Consider the following 18,103-nt stretch of genomic DNA (forward strand, 5'->3'; position numbering starts at 1 on the left):
AGCACTCATTGTGAAATGTTTACTAATTCAAAAACAAATGAATGGCAGTGGTACAGCCTGTGAAGATGGTGCAGAATGATTATAATACTTCTGTTAAAACAGTGGAAATGTAGATTGCCATTTCTGCCAAAATAAACACTGACTTAAGAGTGGGGGAACGAATTTTTTGTGTGTGTTCCTATCCAGTCTCATGAGATAATCGAGCACGACAATAAGCACTGGCCCATGAAATGAGGCAAGTTAGTACTAATGAGAAATAGGATGTAATTGCTTCTATTTTCTATTTCTCTGTTGTTCCTTTTCTCCCCAGGACTTTCTCATTTACTTGTGGCAACCTAGACTCCTTGTTTAGACAGGTACATGTTTGCTCTTATTTAGTTAATGTGGCATGAGAAAAGGCTGGGATGGCAAGTGGAGAATGGGAAGGAGAAGACGGGCAAATGGACACCTTGGCCCACTGAGAAGTGCTGGGATTTGCCCAGTGCCCTGGTAAATTAGCAGAGTACGGTAGCTTTACACGCTGACTCTGGAGCCAGGCTGCATGTGTGCTCAGTTGTGTCCAACTCTTGGTGACCCCATGGACTGTAGCCCCCAGGCTCCTCTGTCCATGGGATTCTCCAGGCAAAAATACTGGAGTGGGTTGCTACTTCCTCCTCTAGGAGATTGTCCCAACCCAGGGATCAAACCCACGTCTTCTGCATTGGCAAGTGGATTCTTTACCACTTGAGCCACCTAGAAAGCCCGGTTCCACCACTGGGTAGCTGCAGGATGTTTGGCAAATTACTTATATATTCTATAGCTCTTCATCTCTAAAATGGGATTAATAGAATCACCTCATGAAGTTGATGTTAGAATTAATAAGACATTATTTGTAAAGCCTGAACGGTACTCAACATATTGTACATGCTTAATAAATATCAGAGATTATTGTAATCTCCCACCTGCTCAGTGGTTCAGGAATTTTCACGTTTAAAATATCTTCCACCTACTAGCAACAACATGAAAGAATCTCAAAAACATTATGTCAAAAGAAGCCAAACACAAATTCCAGTACAATTCCATGTAACTGGAATTCTAGGAACAGCAAGATTAATCTATGATAGAAAATGCAATAGTTGCCTGAGGACATGGGCCAGAGGGGACTGAGTGCCAGAGGGCACAATTTAGCCCTAAGAGGTGATAGAAACATTCTAAATCATGGTTGGGTGGTGCTTATACAGTTATATACATTTGCTAAAACTCTTTAAAACTGTATGTTTAAACTCGTAAAATATATGTGCATTTAATTGTATGTAAATTGGACCCCAGTATTTCTCTGAAGAAGATATACAAATTGCCAGTAAGCATGGGAAAAAATGCTCAGCGTCACTAACCATTAGGGAAATGTGAATCAAAACTACTAGATACACCCTAACACCCATCAGAATGACTGCTTCAAAAAATCAGTAAATAAAAGGAGTGGAAAAACTGGAGACTTTATGCACTGTTGGTGAGAATGTAAAATGGTACAGCTGCTGTGCAAAACAGTATGGCAGGGCCTAAAACAATTAACAATAGAATTACTATATGATTTAGCAATTCGGCTTCTAACTGGGCTCCAAAAAGAATTGAAAGCAGGGTCTTAAAGAGATATTTACACATCCATGTTCATAACAACATTATTCACAATAATTAAAACACAGAAGCAATCCAAGTGCTACTCAGTGGATGAATGGATAAATAAAATGTGGTATTACATGTCTGGAATATTATTCAACCTTAAAAGGAAGGAAATCCTGACATATCCTTTCACTTCAGTGAATCTGGAAGACATCATGCCAAGTGAAATAAGCCAATCACAAAATGATAAATGCTGTGTGAGTCCACTTACATGAGGTGTTTAGAATAATCAAACTCATAGAAGCACAAAGGAAAATCATGGTTGCTGGGGGCTGGGGGAGGGGAAATGAGGAATTATTGTTTATTGAGTATAATTTCAGTTCTGTAAGATGAGAAGAGGTCTGGAGATGGATGGTAGTGATGGTTATACAACATGGATACATAACATTGATCTACACACTTAAAAATGGTTAAGATGGTAAATTTTATATGTTTAAAAACTGAAGAAAAAAAACTTCATGAATAAAAAATGAAGGGTTGGGAAAAAACATATCTAGACAACTCTTTTGGGACTTCTTTGGCAGTCCAGTGGTTAAGACTTCAAGCTCCCAGTGCAGGGGACACAGGTTTGATCCCTGGTTGGAGAACTAAGATCCTGCATGCCACATGGTTCGGCCAAAAAAAAAAAAATAGAGAACTCTTTCATTCATTCATTGAACATATAACTATTTAATCCAGCCATGTGGCAAGTACTATGCGAAGTAATGCAAATAACATCTTAAGCAAAACAGACTAACTGGACATGATATCTGCACTCCTGAAGCTTTCAGTTTAGTCAGCCTATGAAAAAGTGTTTTCAAAATTTTAAAGTTTTATTGTAATAGAAGAATAAAAATTACCTAAGAGAGGAAAATTATACCCCAATAAAGTTGATTTTTTAAAAGGGAAAATGATACACAGTTGATCCTTCAACAACAAGGGGTAGAGGTTTGGGGGGAGTTAAAAGTGCTCATCCTCTTCACCATCAAAAATCTGAGTATAACTTACAGTCAACCCTCCATATCTGTGATTCCATACCCATGGCTTCAACCAAATGTGATCATGTAGTACTGTAGTATTTACTAGTGAAAAAATTAACATATAAATAGACCAAGCAGTTCAAACTAATGTTCAAGGGTCAACTATATATATATTACTATAATTATATAATATTATATTATATAATTGTATTATTATAAGAATATGGCTATAATTATTCAAATTATTGAATACAATTATAATTATTCAATTATTCAAATTATACTAATTTTATTATAATTTACAAATATATATATATATAATTTCCCATCCTCTTACCCAAGAACCAAAAATTAGAGCTGCCTCTAAGCTAATAATGTGGTGTATTCCTAACAGGGTCTGTCTAGCACAAGCATTTTAGATGATACAGCACTACATCATCCCTACCTGCCTCAATGCTGGGAACACTTGACAGACTATCCTCTATAGCTACTGTGCCCTCTGGTTAGGGTGATCAACCATCCCAATTTGCTTGCAATTGGTCTAGCTTTTGCACTACAAGCCCCAAGTGCCATGAACTTCCTCAGTCCCAGACACACTGGAACAGTTTGTTACCTTATCTGGGTAAACCAGGATGGTTGGTCTTCAGACATGTGAAGCACTCAGAATCTAAGAAATAGCCAAGACTGTCTTGTATGGTGGGGGAAGCTGTGCACCTCCCAACTGTGCAATAAAATGGCAGCAACTATGTATGAGGCCAGTAGCCAGAATCAGCCTCATTAGCACAGTACCAGTACTCACCTGGGCTTCTCAATGCCTTCATCTAAAACCGAATGACACTAAGTCAGTCTTCCAGAGTACGTCTGTAACTTGCTGAGTGGGAGAGCTAGATTGCTTTGACTTCTCAGAAGTCACCTTTTTAAAAAATTATTTTATTTATTTATGTCTGTGTGTCTGCTGCTGCTGCTAAGTCGCTTCAGTCATGTCCGACTCTGTGCGACCCCGTAGACGGCAGCCCACCAGGCTCCCCCGTCCCTGGGATTCTCCAGGCAAGAACACTGGAGTGGGTTGCCATCTCCTTCTCCAATGCATGAAAGTGAAAAGTGAAAGTGAAGTTGCTCAGTCGTGTCCGACTCTTAGCGACCCCATGGACTGCAGCCTTCCAGTCTGTCTGTCTATTTATATATTTACTTATTTATTTGGGTCTTCGTTGCTGTGCAGTCTTTTCTCTAGTTGTGGCAAGCAAGGGCTACTCTCTAGTGATACTCAGGCTTCTCATTGCTTCTCTTGTTGTGTAGCACAGGCTCTAGGGTGTGTGGGCTCAGTAGTTGTGGCCTGCAGGCCTAGTTGCTCCGCAGCCTGTGGAATCTTCCTGGATCAGGGATCAAATCCATGTCTCCTGCACTGGCAGGTGGATTTTTTACCACTGAACTGCCAGGGAAGCCCAGGAGTCATCTTTAACAAGGTGAATGTACTTAGTGCCACTGAACTGTACAGTTAAATATGGTTAAGATAGTTTTGTATTGGGAGAAGACAATGGCACCCCACTCCAATACTGTTGCCTGGAAAATCCCATGGACGGAGGAGCCTGGTAGGCTGCAGTCCATGGGGTCGTTAAGAGTCAGACACGACTGAGCGACTTCACTTTCAATTTCCACTTGCATGCATTGGAGAAGGAAATGGCAACCCACTCCAGTGTTCTTGCCTGGAAAATCCCATGAATGGAGGAGCCTGGTGGGCTGCAGTCCATGGGGTCGCACAGAGTCGGACACGACTGAAGCGACTTAGCAGCAGCAGCAGCAGTTTTGTATTATGTGACTTTTACCACAATAAAAATTTTTTAAAATATATCAATCCTACACTTAAAAGTGTATTTAGTTCTATTTTTGTTTTAGGGGAATATGCACATAAAACTTCTTGATATCTGCTTTATCTCACTGTCTTATACTTCTTGCATGCCAGGAGCTTCCCCCGACCCTCTCTCTTTTTTTCATTCTGTCAACCCAGCCCATGTGAGCTACCATCTTTTTGCTACTTCTCTCCTCTCTTCCATCTCCCTGGCTCCAGCACACACATATACACTGATTACATCACAGCATTTCAAGCATCAAGACGATTGCATTAAATTTAATCAACATTTTTTTTGAAAAACAGCATCAGAATACAAGATATTTATTTCTATTTTACTTTATGCTTGAATATGCTGCATTTGATAAACAGGTAAAACACGTTTTAAAGATTAAAAATAAGACAAAACACCTACTTTCCAGAAAAGTCTTTTCAGAATGAAGTTTTTCTGGGCTGTTACTTTAAGTTCCGTAATTAAACAAAGTATCTTCCTCAACGTGTTGTCTTTAAGAAAAAGTTCAGATTTAAGCTGACCAAAGTGCTTAATTTTCTCCTCAGATCTACAGAAAGAAAGGAAAATTTGCCATGGGAAAAAAATGATAAGAAACAGCAGTTGAGAAATATCAACAATTATTGACAGGTATGTAAAACTTTGTTACTAATGGAATTTTTTTCTTTAGTTCCCTGAGGCATTTTATTTGCATGTATGTATTACATCCCTAAAAAAAGAATTCAAGGACTTTTCCCTGCTGTGTGTTTTCATCTTGCTTATTCATGGTCCGTGATGCCAGCTGAGGTTGTTGGTACAGTGAAATCAACCTGATGTGACAGGAGCAGGTTATTCTGCCATTTTTCCACATCTTTGAGTTGCATATCAAATCTGAAGCTGATCACTCCACACTTATTTAGCCTGTCTGTGAGGTTCCCAACAATCTCCCCAGCCCTGTGATCATCGATTATTTCAAATTCACCAATGTAACCATGCTTCATCATGGAAGATGACTTTGGAGCTCAGCCTAATATTTGGCGTTTGCCTCTCTTTGAGGCATTGTTGATACTCTTGAAAGCATTAGCCAGGACATTCATGGTGCCACCATCATGGCAGCATGGGAAGATGGCAGAAAGAGGACTAATGGAATATTAATATAGTTTTGTACTTCTAACTTAATTACTTGTCAGTAATGAAAACTGCTCCTTGTAGCCTTCCAGGCTCCTCTGTCCATGGAATTTTCCAGGCAAGAATACTGGAGTGGGTCACCATTTCATCCTCCAGGAGATCTTGACCCAGGGAATGAACTTGCATCTCCTGCATCTCCTGCACTGCAGGCAGATTCTTTACTGCTGAACCTCTGGGGAAGCCTCTAAATTGAACTGTTTATTACTCTCCAAACACATTTCTTACCATGCCCCTTTACTCGAGCTGTACCTATCCCGAATCTTCTGTCCCTCTTTCTTAGTCTAGCTCAGAGTTTGTTTGTATACCATTTACCATAATCCATGAATCATATGTAATATTATTTGCATACTATTTTTCCTTTAAATCAACTCATGTTTTCTTAGAGAAATTTCTTTATGAAGAAAACTTTTTATTACTACTTCACAAGGGAAAAACCAGTACTGTTTGCTATAATTAGCAGGTAACTGTAAAAACAGCTTGAAACCAACAAAATTCTAAGTAGATGCTCCCTATTTTGAGCCTGAAGTCTGCTCTCCCTTTGACAAAAGGGCAGATGAGTGTGTTAGAGAGCTGCCTCTACTGGCACCAAGTCAAGAGATTCTCTGATGAGATCAGACAAGTTGGAAAAGAGAATCACTTTTTTACGTGGAATTCAAAGTCATTTCATGCCATGTCAGAAAACCACATGAAGTCACCCCACATCATTGCCCCACGTCCGTTCCACACTTCAGGAAAAGCTGGCTTTGCTGAAATGAGTTAACACCTTCTCCTTAGGGCTTTCCCTAATTCTACCAACCATGGAGACCCTCTCCCATAGCCTTTTTTCCATACTTCACTCCATTGCAGTTCTTTGTGTACTTGTCCTGGCCCCTCAGCTGATTTGCAGCCACTTGAAAAACCATTAACAGGTTGGATGTTTCCATCTCCCACTGTGCTCAGCAGTAACAACTGCACTTACCTGAGCACTGACTCTGTGGCAGGCTTTGGCCTGGGTACTCCTCATGGACTAGCTCACTCAGTGTCACTAGGTGGGCTGAGCTGGGAATTACTATCGCGTTTACAGGACATTAAGTTAAGTAGCCGGTCCAAGCTTACACAACCAGTGATTCAGAAAAGCAGGGTGCAAAGTAACAGTAAGAGAGCTGTTTCATGTTTTGTGTAGATCAATGGAAATGTCTTAGAATTTCTTTTTTGTTGTTGTTGTTATACAGATTTTATTTTTTTTAATCTGAATTTTAATTTTATTTTATTTTTAAACTTTACAAAATTGTATTAGTTTTGCTAAATATCAAAATGAATCTGCCACAGGTATACATGTGTTCCCCACCCTGAACCCTCCTCCCTCCTCCCTCCCCATACCATCCCTCTAGGTCGTCCCAGTGCACCAGCCCCAAGCATCCAGTATCGTGCATCGAACCTGGACTGGCAACTCGTTTCATACATGATATTATACATGTTTCAATGCCATTCTCCCAAATCTTCCCACCCTCTCCCTCTCCCACAGAGTCCATAAGACTGTTCTATACATCAGTGTCTCTTTTGCTGTCTCGTACACAGGTTATTGTTACCATCTTTCTAAATTCCATATATATGCGTTAGTATACTGTATTGGTGTTTTTCTTTCTGGCTTACTTCACTCTGTATAATAGGCTCCAGTTTCATCCACCTCATTAGAACTGATTCAAATGTATTCTTTTTAATGGCTGAGTAATACTCCACTGAGTAATTGTGTATATGTACCATAGCTTTCTTATCCATTCATCTGCTGATGGACACCTAGGTTGCTTCCATGTCCTGGCTATTATAAACAGTGCTGCGATGAACATTGGGGTACAAGTGTCTCTTTCCCTTCTGGTTTCCTCAGTGTGTATGCCCAGCAGTGGGATTGCTGGATCATAAGGCAGGTCTATTTCCAGTTTTTTAAGGAATCTCCACACTGTTCTCCATAGTGGCTGTACTAGTTTGCATTCCCACCAACAGTGTAAGAGGGTTCCGTTTTCTCCACACCCTCTCCAGCATGTATTACTTGTAGACTTTTGGATCGCAGCCATTCTGACTGGTGTGAAACGGTACCTCATAGTGGTTTTGATTTGCATTTCTCTGATAATGAGTGATGTTGAACATCTTTTCATGTGTTTGTTAGCCATCTGTATGTCTTCTTTGGAGAAATGTCTATTTAGTTCTTTGGCCCATTCTGACTTAAGGTAAAAATATTTTTACCACTTACTCTAGAAATCTTGTTATCAGCCATTTATTCTAATACTACTACATAGAATCTTGGTTCTTGCCCACTACCTCCCACTTTATTTAAAAAAAAACAAATCTAAGATGCTCTCTTCTATCCAATCAATGAACCTCTCTTATTAACATAAAAATTAAGACTTTCTGAAAAATAGTCTCTTTCCTAGTGAAGTTTCCCAGAGTAGAAATGAACACAAAGAGATCAATCTTAGCCATCAAAAAGGCCACAAATAACAAATGTTGGCAAGGATGTGGGAAAAAAAGGAATCCTTGTACACTGTTAGGGCTTCCCTGATAGCTCAGTTGGTAAAGAATCCACCTACAGTGCAGGAGACCCCAGTTCAATTCCTGGGTTGGGAAGATCCCCTGAAGAAGAGATAGGCTACCCTCTCCAGTATTCTTGGGTTTCCCTTGTGGCTCAGCTGGTAAAGAATCTGTCTGCAATGAGGGAGACCTGGGTTCGATCCCTGTGCTGGGAAGATCCCCTGGAGAAGGGATAAGGCTACCCACTCCAGTATTCTGGCCTGGAGAATTCCCTGGACTGAATAGTCCATGGGGTCACAAAGAGTTGGACATGACTGAGAAACTTTCACTTTCACTTTTTTCACTTGTACACTGTTGGCAGGAATGTAAATTGGTGCAGCCACTATGGAAAACAGGATAGAGGTTACTTGAAAAACTAAAAATAGAACTACCATGTCACCCAAGTACCCATTCCTGGATACTTAACTGAAAAAAAATGAAAACACTAATGTGAAGATCCATGTACTCTCAATGATCATAGCACCATTATTTACAATGGCTAATGGATGTAAGTAACCTCTGCAGATGAATGGATAAAGAAGATATGGTATGTATGTTTGTGTGTGTGTGTGTATGTGTGTATATATATATAGTTTTAGTTGCCAAATCATATCCAACTCTTGTGACTCTATGGACTATAGCCTGCCAGGCTCCTCTGTCCCATGGGATTTCCCAGGCAAGAATACTGGAGTGGGTTGCAATTTCCTTCTCCAGGGCATCTTCCCAACCCAGGGATCAAACCTGTATCTCCTGCATTGGCAGGCAGATTCTTTATCACTGAGTCACCAGGGAAGCCATATATGTGTGTATGTGTGTACACATACACACACACACACACACACAGGAATACTACTCAGCCATAAAAAAAGAATGAAATCCTGCCATTTGTAGAACATGGATAGACTTGGAGGGTATTATGCTAATTGAAATAAGTCAGACAGAAAAAGGCAGATACTGTATATCACTTATATGTGGAATCTAAGAAATAAAACAAACTAATGAATATAACAAAAAAGAAATAGACTCATAGTTACAGAGAACAAACTAGTAGTCAGCAGTGAGGAGAGAGAAGGGAAGAGGGGCGAGATAGAGGTAGGGCATTAAGAGTATAAACTACTATGTATAAAATAAATAAGCTGCAAGGATATATCATACAGCACAGGGAATATAGCCAATATTTTATAACAATTTTAAATGGACTATAATCATTAAAAATTGTGAATCATGATGTTGTATACCTAAAACATATAATATTATAAATCAACTATACCTGAATTTAAAAAAGAAAAGAATTCAGTAATAACAGTCATAGGGCAGATGAACATGATTTTGAGTGTGACCAGTATCCTAGATCTGCCCCTGTTCCTCTGAGTGAGTACCAAGGGCAAGTTTCCTAGTGTCTCTATACCTCAGTTTTCCCATCTGTAAGATGAGGATGATGGTAGTACCTATCCCACTGGGCTGTTTTGATACTTTAGTTACTTTGATATTTAGTTACATGTGCTTAGCATACAGTAAATATTTAATAAATATTATCTAAATAGGAATAAGCTTTGAGATCTTGCTTCCCTATATATACCCATTTCAAATTATTGCCATATTTCATATGGCAATAAATATTTCATATTTTAAAAATAACCATAAAATCCCTTTGCTGAGAACTCAAAAAAACAGCAGAAATGTAGTTTTCACAAACAAATGAGCTTAGAAAAGCAAAAGCCCAGAAAAAATACAGTATCAGCACAATCATTTTGAAATTGAGTTTCCAGGTTTTCCCACTGGCAGTCAGTAATTTGCTAAGATTCATATAGAAATGAACTGTTTTTAATCTTTTGGCACCTATAATAATAGATTATAATATCAAACTATTTTTTTCAAAAAGGCAAAAACAAATTTCAAAAGAAAAAGCACACTAATCTCTTTATACTGAAAATCAATTCATATGTAAAGTGAGGTCTTATCTTACCTCATAAATTCAAATTAGATTCAGTAGTCTATATTTCTACAGAGAAGTTATGGATAATCACAGTTTCTCTGAAAATTCAGAGAATATTTGCTTTTACATAGATGACAAACTTTGACTAATTTAAATAAGAAAAAGTCTAGTGCCAGAAGACTCCATTATTCAGTTTAGGAATAAGAGGAAATTTTATACTAAAGTCAACAGATATTCTGTATTTCATGAGCCAGAAAACAAAGCCTCACCCAAACAACGTGGCAGGAGAATTCTTGATTTAATGATAAGTTCTATTTTTCCTGTATTTTTTCATTTTTACAAACATTTAACATCAGTTATACCTTACATTTGGAGAAGGCAATGGCACCCCCCTCCCGTACTCTTGTCTGGAAAATCCCATGGACGGAGGAGCCTGGTAGGCTGCAGTCCATAGGGTCGCGAAGAGTCGGACACAACTGAGTGACTTCCCTTTCACTTTTCACTTTCATGCATTGGAGAAGGAAATGGCAACCCACTCCAGTGTTCTTGCCTGGAGAATCCCAGGGACAGGGGAGCCTGGTGGGCTGCCGTCTATTGGGTCGCACAGAGTCGGACGTGACTGAAGCGACTTAGCAGCAGCAGCAGCAGCAGCATACCTTACATTTGTATCATACTTTATAGCTGGAATGGTTTTTCATACATTATCTCAGAAGCCCAGTGTATATATTCACAATAATCAGATTACAGAACTCACAACTGTGACAGAATCCTAACTTGAAAACCCAAAGAATATTTATTCTTTTTTAAACTGAAGGTGCCTTGTAGGTACAGACCATTTCCTATGTGTCTTGTACATATATTTGCATCCTTTGTGGTACATTAAATTACTATACTTTAAATATATTTATTGCCTTTAGTAATTAACTTTGCAAGAAATATGCTTTTCCTGAGTCCAGATAGAGGCAGACCTCTCCTTGCCTTCAGGGATAAATTTCAAGCCACACAAAGTAAGAGCCTGTTTTATTATACAATTAACTTTAGAATCACTTTATACAATATAGCACCAAAATTAAAACAGATACTTTTTTAGAGTAAACATATGAAAACATGTAGAAATTCTAAGCTATCTAGATAATCATCTTTTTAAAAAGAAATCCCAAACATTATGTTATTTAACCCCTATACCTCAGAACATATCTCAAAATAAAAGGAACATTTCCTTGCAAACTCATCATTATCACACAAACAAACTTATCAGTAATTCTATGGTACTGTCTAATACCCAGTCTGTATTCAAATGTTCTCTCTTGCCTAAAAATATATTTTTATATTTGGCTTGCTAAAATCAAGATCTAAATAAGATAATGGTTATATTTGCTTGCTGTGTTTCTTAGGTCTTTTAAAAACTTTAACTATGGAAATTTTCATACACAAAAATGGAGAAAATCACATAAGAAACCCCACATACCCATCACTGAGCTTCAGTAATTTTCAACATTTTGCCAGTCTCGTTTTATCTATTGCCTTACACACACACACATACCTTTAAAAATTCTGAGATAAAATATACATAACATAAAATTTACCATTTTAACCATTTTCAGGTATATTAATACAATTCAGCAGCAGTAAGTGTGATCATAATATTGTGCAGCATCACTACTACCTATTTCCAGAACTTTTTCATCACCCCAAACAGAAACTCTATATCCATCAATCAATAAATCTCCATTCCTCTCTCTCCCTAGCTCCTGGTAACCCATATTCTGGTTTCTGTTTCTATGAATTTGCCTATTTTAGGTATCTCATATAAGTGGAATCACAAAATATTTGTCCTTTTACAACTGACTTATTTCACATAGCATTATGTCTTCAGAGCTCATCTATATTGTCACATGTATCAGAATTTCATTCTTTCTTAAGGCTGACACACCCACACTTTAAGTCAGATTCCAATTTAATCGTGGAGAAGCAATTTCTTGGCTGGGCAATCCCATGGACAGAGGAGCCTGGCGGGCTACAGTCCGTGAGGTTGCAAAATAGTCAGATACAACTGAGGGACTGAAGCACAACAAAGCAGTTTAATTGTCTGAGCAAAGATGTGCCATAGGTGGTGCTCTTTGTTTCATGTTATGTCAAATAATGAGGCACAAAATTTTTAAGTGCCTCATTAGAGCATCCCAGTTAAGTGATGCTAAGACTGATCAATGGTTTAGTTATTTACATGATCCCTCAATTTTGAAGTTCCACTTCACCTTTCTATCTAATAGTTCCATCCATTGAGATCATTGCATGAATCTTTTATTTCATTTGCGGTTGGAAAAATGGTAATTTTCTATTTCTATCAAACCTTCCACATTTATTAGCTGGAATTCTGTAAAATTAAATTTGTTCTCATCAACTTGAGCTACTTGGTTACTGTGAACTAACTACAGTTTATGCAGGAAAGGCAGGATAAATGCTTAATTCTTTCCATTTGTTTGCTTATTTGCAGAGAAATGAATTAATGCCCTATTTACTTCTAATGGAGTTTAGTGTATTTTTATTTCTTAACGGAAGGAGGATAGGAGAGAGGACTTTTAATGATACATTATTATACACTTTGGAATTTTTATATATTCATTATGTTTTAACCATCTCATTCATTATTTTTTCTGATCTCGTGTTGTCCTATCTTTGGCTACTAGGAGCCCCTTCATGGGTGCTCCTGTGTCCTTTAGTTTGGGCCCTGTTGCTCTTTGCATTCTGCCTCAAGCTGTTTCAAATTCATTTGTGTGTTTCCTGCCGCAGGCCTAGAATTAGTCATTCTTCCAAGGAACTTTGGGTCCTTTTAATGGGGAATGAATTGTATCTTTTAAAATTAAACTTTCCCTTAGTTTATTTACATCACCCCCAGTATATCTCACTTATCATAAATCTCTCAAAACTCACTTATGACTTAATATCAAAGTTATTGGAATCATCAATTCACAGTGTTTTCTTTGTGCAAAGCACTGTTTTAAGTAAGAAAAATACAAAAATTAATAAGACATCCTTCTTGCCTTCCAGGGTGGCGGTGGTGGTTTAGTTGCTAAGTTGTGTCCAACTCTTGTGACCCCATGGACTGTAGCCCTCCAGGCTCCTCTGTCCATGTGATTTCCCAGGCAAGAATACTGGAGTGATTGTCATTTTCTTCTCTAAGGGATCTTCCTGACCCAGGGATCAAACCCACGACTCCTGCATTGCAGGTGGATTCTTTACCCCTGAGCCACAAAGGAAGTCCATTGCCTTCCAGGAGCTCACAATCTACTGGCAGTAATAGCCACATCACAAGTAACTGCTTCAATGCAAGGCTGACTGTGATGAGAACATAGTAGTACTATAAAGTCTGGATCAAATCCAAGTTCCTTTGTCTTGCATATAAGGTGCAGCCTCTATCTTATTTCATTCATTTATTCATTCATTGTAGAAAGCTTACTGGCAGTCTACTATGTGTAGTGACCAAGGTACAGTCCCCCCTTAAGGATCATATTTCCTAATGGGGCAGCACGTAAACAAGCAATCCATATACAGAGAAGACAGTGCTACAAGTTGTGTAACCACAGGATTTTATGGAGGGGCCCTCTTAACTTACTTTGAGAAATGATTTTTAGAAAAAGGGATAATGAGTTAAGACTTGAGCTGACATTTCTATGAAGAGGAAGAAGAGAAGCGGGTACGTTCTAGAATGGAGGCCATCATGTTAGGACCCAGATGAACAGGGAGCTTTTTGAGACCTACAAGTTCTCTTGGATCATGAATTTAAGGTAGGAGTGTGGGGGACACAACAGTTGAGGGGAGAAAAATAAAGAGATATCAGGAAGATTTGTAAAAAGGTGTTGTAGCGTGTAGACCTTCTAAGGGCACTGGGGAGCTCTTCAAAGGCTTTAAGGGAGAAGTGACATGATCAGATTTGTGCTTCTGAAAGATTCCTCTGTCATGCTGAGGAAAGGTCTATCGAGGTGCAAGAGTGAAGGCAGAGACCAGCAAGGAAAATACTGGTGGGAGCCCAAAACAGAGATAATTGGACCTGAGCATATGGCAGTGGAAAGAAGTGGGTGTTATCCAGATATATTCAATAGGTACAATAAATCATGTGGTGATGACTGGATGTAGAGGGTGGGCATCTGGGGATCCAAGACCCTGGCTTAGGCTGTCTGGAGATACTGACATCATGCCCTGTTTAGGAAACATAGACAGAAGGTCAGGTCACAGAAGGAAGAGGCTGAGCCCTGTTTTGAATATGCTGACGTTTTGGCTCCTGTGACACATACAAGAAGTGATGTCCCATAGATTATAGTATTTGCAATTCAGGGCATGAAGTGATATAGATATAAATGTGATGGTCAGCAACTCACAGAGTTAGGAGAGGCAAAGAGAACAACCGCCCCCCTCCCCCTCCTATGTAACTCTGACCTGTCATCACTTCTTACCTGTATGGCTTTTGACTTCCAGTAGCAGAACTGAGCTCACTAACATATAGGGGATCTTGTAAAAGAGTAGCTTTCTGAAAGAGGAAAAAAGTGGGAATAGTTAGAATTTTTGTTGAATGAAAATCAATTCTGTTTACTTTTAGTCAATACCATATATCTATTCTTTAATCCCTTCTACAGTACATGATTTGTAACTCATTCCAGTATTTGATAATACCACAGGGAATTTTTCCTTACATAGTTTTTTAAAAGTTTTAAACATAACACTTGCTTTGTATCAACATCAAACAGTACAGAAATGTGTAAATGATAAAAAGTTCCCTATCCCTCACTACTCCTTCTGTCTCAATTTTCAAAACGCCTTGTTGTTGTTGGTTTGGTTTATATTCCTTCAGGCAGATAAAAACATATTAATTATAACATACATTTATAATATTTACACATTAGATGATATATATGTATAATATTTAATACTAGCCACATCATATCACATGTTAATCTGGGGTCTTTTTTTCACTTAATACATAGTGGACAGTTCTTCATATCTATATATATAGATTTACTTCAGTCTTTTTAATAATTACAGTATTACATTGCCAAGATATACAATACTTTTTTTACCTATTCCCCCTTTAATGGGGTTATTTTTTCCTTAAATTGTTAGTGTTGCTATTTCCCATTCATTCTGCGTCTTAAAACAAACTGGCATGTAATGTTCGGCAAGTTCTCTAAATAATTTTTTGTTTATTTTGAGGCTTAACAGACAGGTCAGAAGGGATTTCTGAAATGTTTCTGATTTACAGCTCCAAACAACTCCTGTCTTACTCCTCATAAACAGAGTATGGTGGTAGGTGGTGTGTGGGGGGATTATGTGCTTTGTCTTACTAGTTTTGTCATCATTCTATGTTTTTTTCTTTTTTTTTAAAAGCTGCCCTTTTTTCCTCTCCAAATTTATCCTTGCCTTAAATCTAGAATTTTAATTTGAGAATATTCCTTAGTTATTTAGCTTTCCAGCAGTTATCTTCACAACATAAGGGCAAAGAATTGACATATTTTGTCTTCGTAGAATTTGAGATGCTAAACAACAGAGATCATAATTACTTTTGGTAAAATTTACAGATAAAATGGCTTACTCACAGAGACAACTCTTTGGAAACCCTTAAAATCAGAATGAGTGCTAATTTCTAACTGGATGGTTTAGGTTAATTTTACCTGAAAGTATACAGAGAGTTAAGATGTCTTTTCCCAGGAGCATTTCTATACCTCAGCAGGAAAGAAATCTCAGATACAACAGATCAATTACCAAGATAAGTCTGACTGACTTAGGAGATTATTTTTTTTCCATTTCCTAAAATCTATGAAGATAGCCAAGACTAACCAAAGGTAACCACCCTAATTAGAGAATCCAAAAATGTCACAAAAAAAGTCACATTTTTTAAAATGTTTATATTGAGTTAATACTGTTTTCACTAGAATAAATGCTAACCTAATTGATTCATCATTTGTATATGAAATATTTGCTTACTTGTTTTCCTTCTTTCAAGGGATAGAACATTGTTTAATAATAATGTCTACCAACTCATAAGGATAACCCCCTCCATCCACATTATTTCAGTGCATAGAAAAAAAATCAGTCCATCTGGGTTCAAATCCCAGTTCTGTGTTAGTTGTATAACCTTGAATATATTATTTAACTTCCCTATACCTCAGTTTCCTCATCTATGAGATGAGAATAACAGTCTTCCTCATAGGACTATTGTACAGATTAAATGAGTTAATATACAGAAAGCATCAGCAGTTAATAACATTGATAATAACACTGCATGTTAGTTATTTGTTGTTGCCTTTTATCATCAGAAGGGCTATGAGTTGGCCCATCTGACTTACCCCAAGCCTGCCTCTACTGCAGAATTTTAAAGTAGTACTTAAAACTAGGAGTTAGTTAATTCTGGAAGCATAAACAGTTATTTTGAAATATTTAGGCAGATTTTTAAAAGTCAATTAAGTTTTGGGTTTTCTATTAGAATATATAAGGCCTTCTCTTAAGAGATCAAGATTTTCCCTCTATTTATGATTCACATACATTCTTAATTTGGAGAAAGCTGTTTAAAATTTTACAGATGAATTTTAAATATTTAGTATTTAATTTAAACATTAAATATTCTGAACTGTGCTATGAGAAAAAAACTAGAGTTGCCTTGCAGTCTTCCAAATTTGGGCCTCTTATAAAACCCCTCCTTCCTAGCTTCTTCTGAGTGATAAGAGTCTTTCATACCTCTTAACAATGGCACCCCACTCCAGTACTCTTGCCTGGAAAATCCATGGACAGAGGAGCCTGGAAGGCTGCAGTCCATGGGGTCGCTAAGAGTCAGACACGACTGAGCGACTTCACTTTCACTTTTCACTTTCATGCATTGGAGAAGGAAATGGCAACCCACTCCAGTGTTCTTGCCTGGAGAATCCCAGGGACAGGGGAGCCTGGTGGGCTGCCGTCTATGGGGTCGCACAGAGTCAGATGCAACTTAGCAGCAATAGCAGAAGCAGCAGCAGCAACAGCAGCAGCAACATTATTATGAAAGACTGTTTTTACTCAGAAGGGCTTCCCTTATGGCTCACCTGGTAAAGAATCCATCTACAATGCGGAGACCTGGGTTCAATCCCTGGGTTGGGAAGATCTGCTGGAGAAGGGATAGACTACCCACTCCAGTATTCTTGGGCTTCCCTTGTGGCTCAGCTGGTAAAGAATCCATCCGCAATGCAGACCAGAGTTCAATCCCTGGGTCGGGAAGATCCCCTGGAGAAGGGAAAGGCTACCCACTCCAGTATTCTGGCCTGGAGAATTTCATGGACTGTATAGTCCATGGGGTTGAAAAGAGTCAGACATGACTGAGTGACTTTCATTTGAACATTATTATATTTGAAGATCAGTAATAAAAATTATATATCACTGAAGGAAACTAAAAAGGGTCATATTATAAAACTGATCCTGGCGTTATAAAAAGATTACTAAATGAGAGTTGTGACTCTGCCTCTAAACTTAGTACACAATGTTGAGTAAGTTACTTAGAATTTTTTTTTGCTTCAGTCTCTTCATTTATAAAATAAAGGACATAAGCCAGGTGATCTCTGTAAAATTATCTGATCTTATGACAATGACTCCCACTAACCTACTTTCAGTACCACAGCTAAGAAATAATGAAACATATTGACAATGTTGAGCTTTGTCCTCACTGAAAGCTGAATGGTTAAGAAATCACCCCTTGTGTGCGTGCTAAGTCACTTCAATTGTGTCCAACTCTTTGCAACGCTATGGACCATAGCTCACCAGGCTCCTCTGTCCATGGGATTCTCCAGGCTGCGAATACTGGAGTGGGGTACCATGCCTTCCTCCAGGGGATCTTCCCGACCCAGGGATCGAACCTGTGTGTCTTAAATCTCCTGCATTGGCAGGCAGGTTTTTTACCACTACCACCACCTGGGAAGCCTGAGAAATCACCCCAGCTAACTGTAAAAAACCACACTGCTCACAAA

General features: G+C 38.3%; 1 protein-coding gene and 1 pseudogene across 1 annotated transcript in view; both read right to left on the bottom strand.

The window, feature by feature from the left end:
- Nucleotides 1-18,103, bottom strand: part of C4H12orf56 (chromosome 4 C12orf56 homolog) — a 77,270-nt gene that overhangs the window by 15,332 nt on the left and 43,835 nt on the right. The window contains exons 5-6 of the mRNA XM_006073568.4: nt 14,573-14,646; nt 4,880-5,024 (exon numbers count right to left, since the gene is read on the bottom strand). Coding sequence (XP_006073630.4) covers nt 4,880-5,024; nt 14,573-14,646 — 219 coding nt within the window. The remainder of the gene's footprint in view (nt 1-4,879; nt 5,025-14,572; nt 14,647-18,103) is intronic.
- LOC123333476 lies at nt 5,197-5,586 on the bottom strand (annotated as a pseudogene).

The sequence above is a fragment of the Bubalus bubalis genome, chromosome 4, assembly GCF_019923935.1.
Source record: "Bubalus bubalis isolate 160015118507 breed Murrah chromosome 4, NDDB_SH_1, whole genome shotgun sequence".
In the NCBI taxonomy this organism is placed as follows: domain Eukaryota; kingdom Metazoa; phylum Chordata; class Mammalia; order Artiodactyla; family Bovidae; genus Bubalus; species Bubalus bubalis.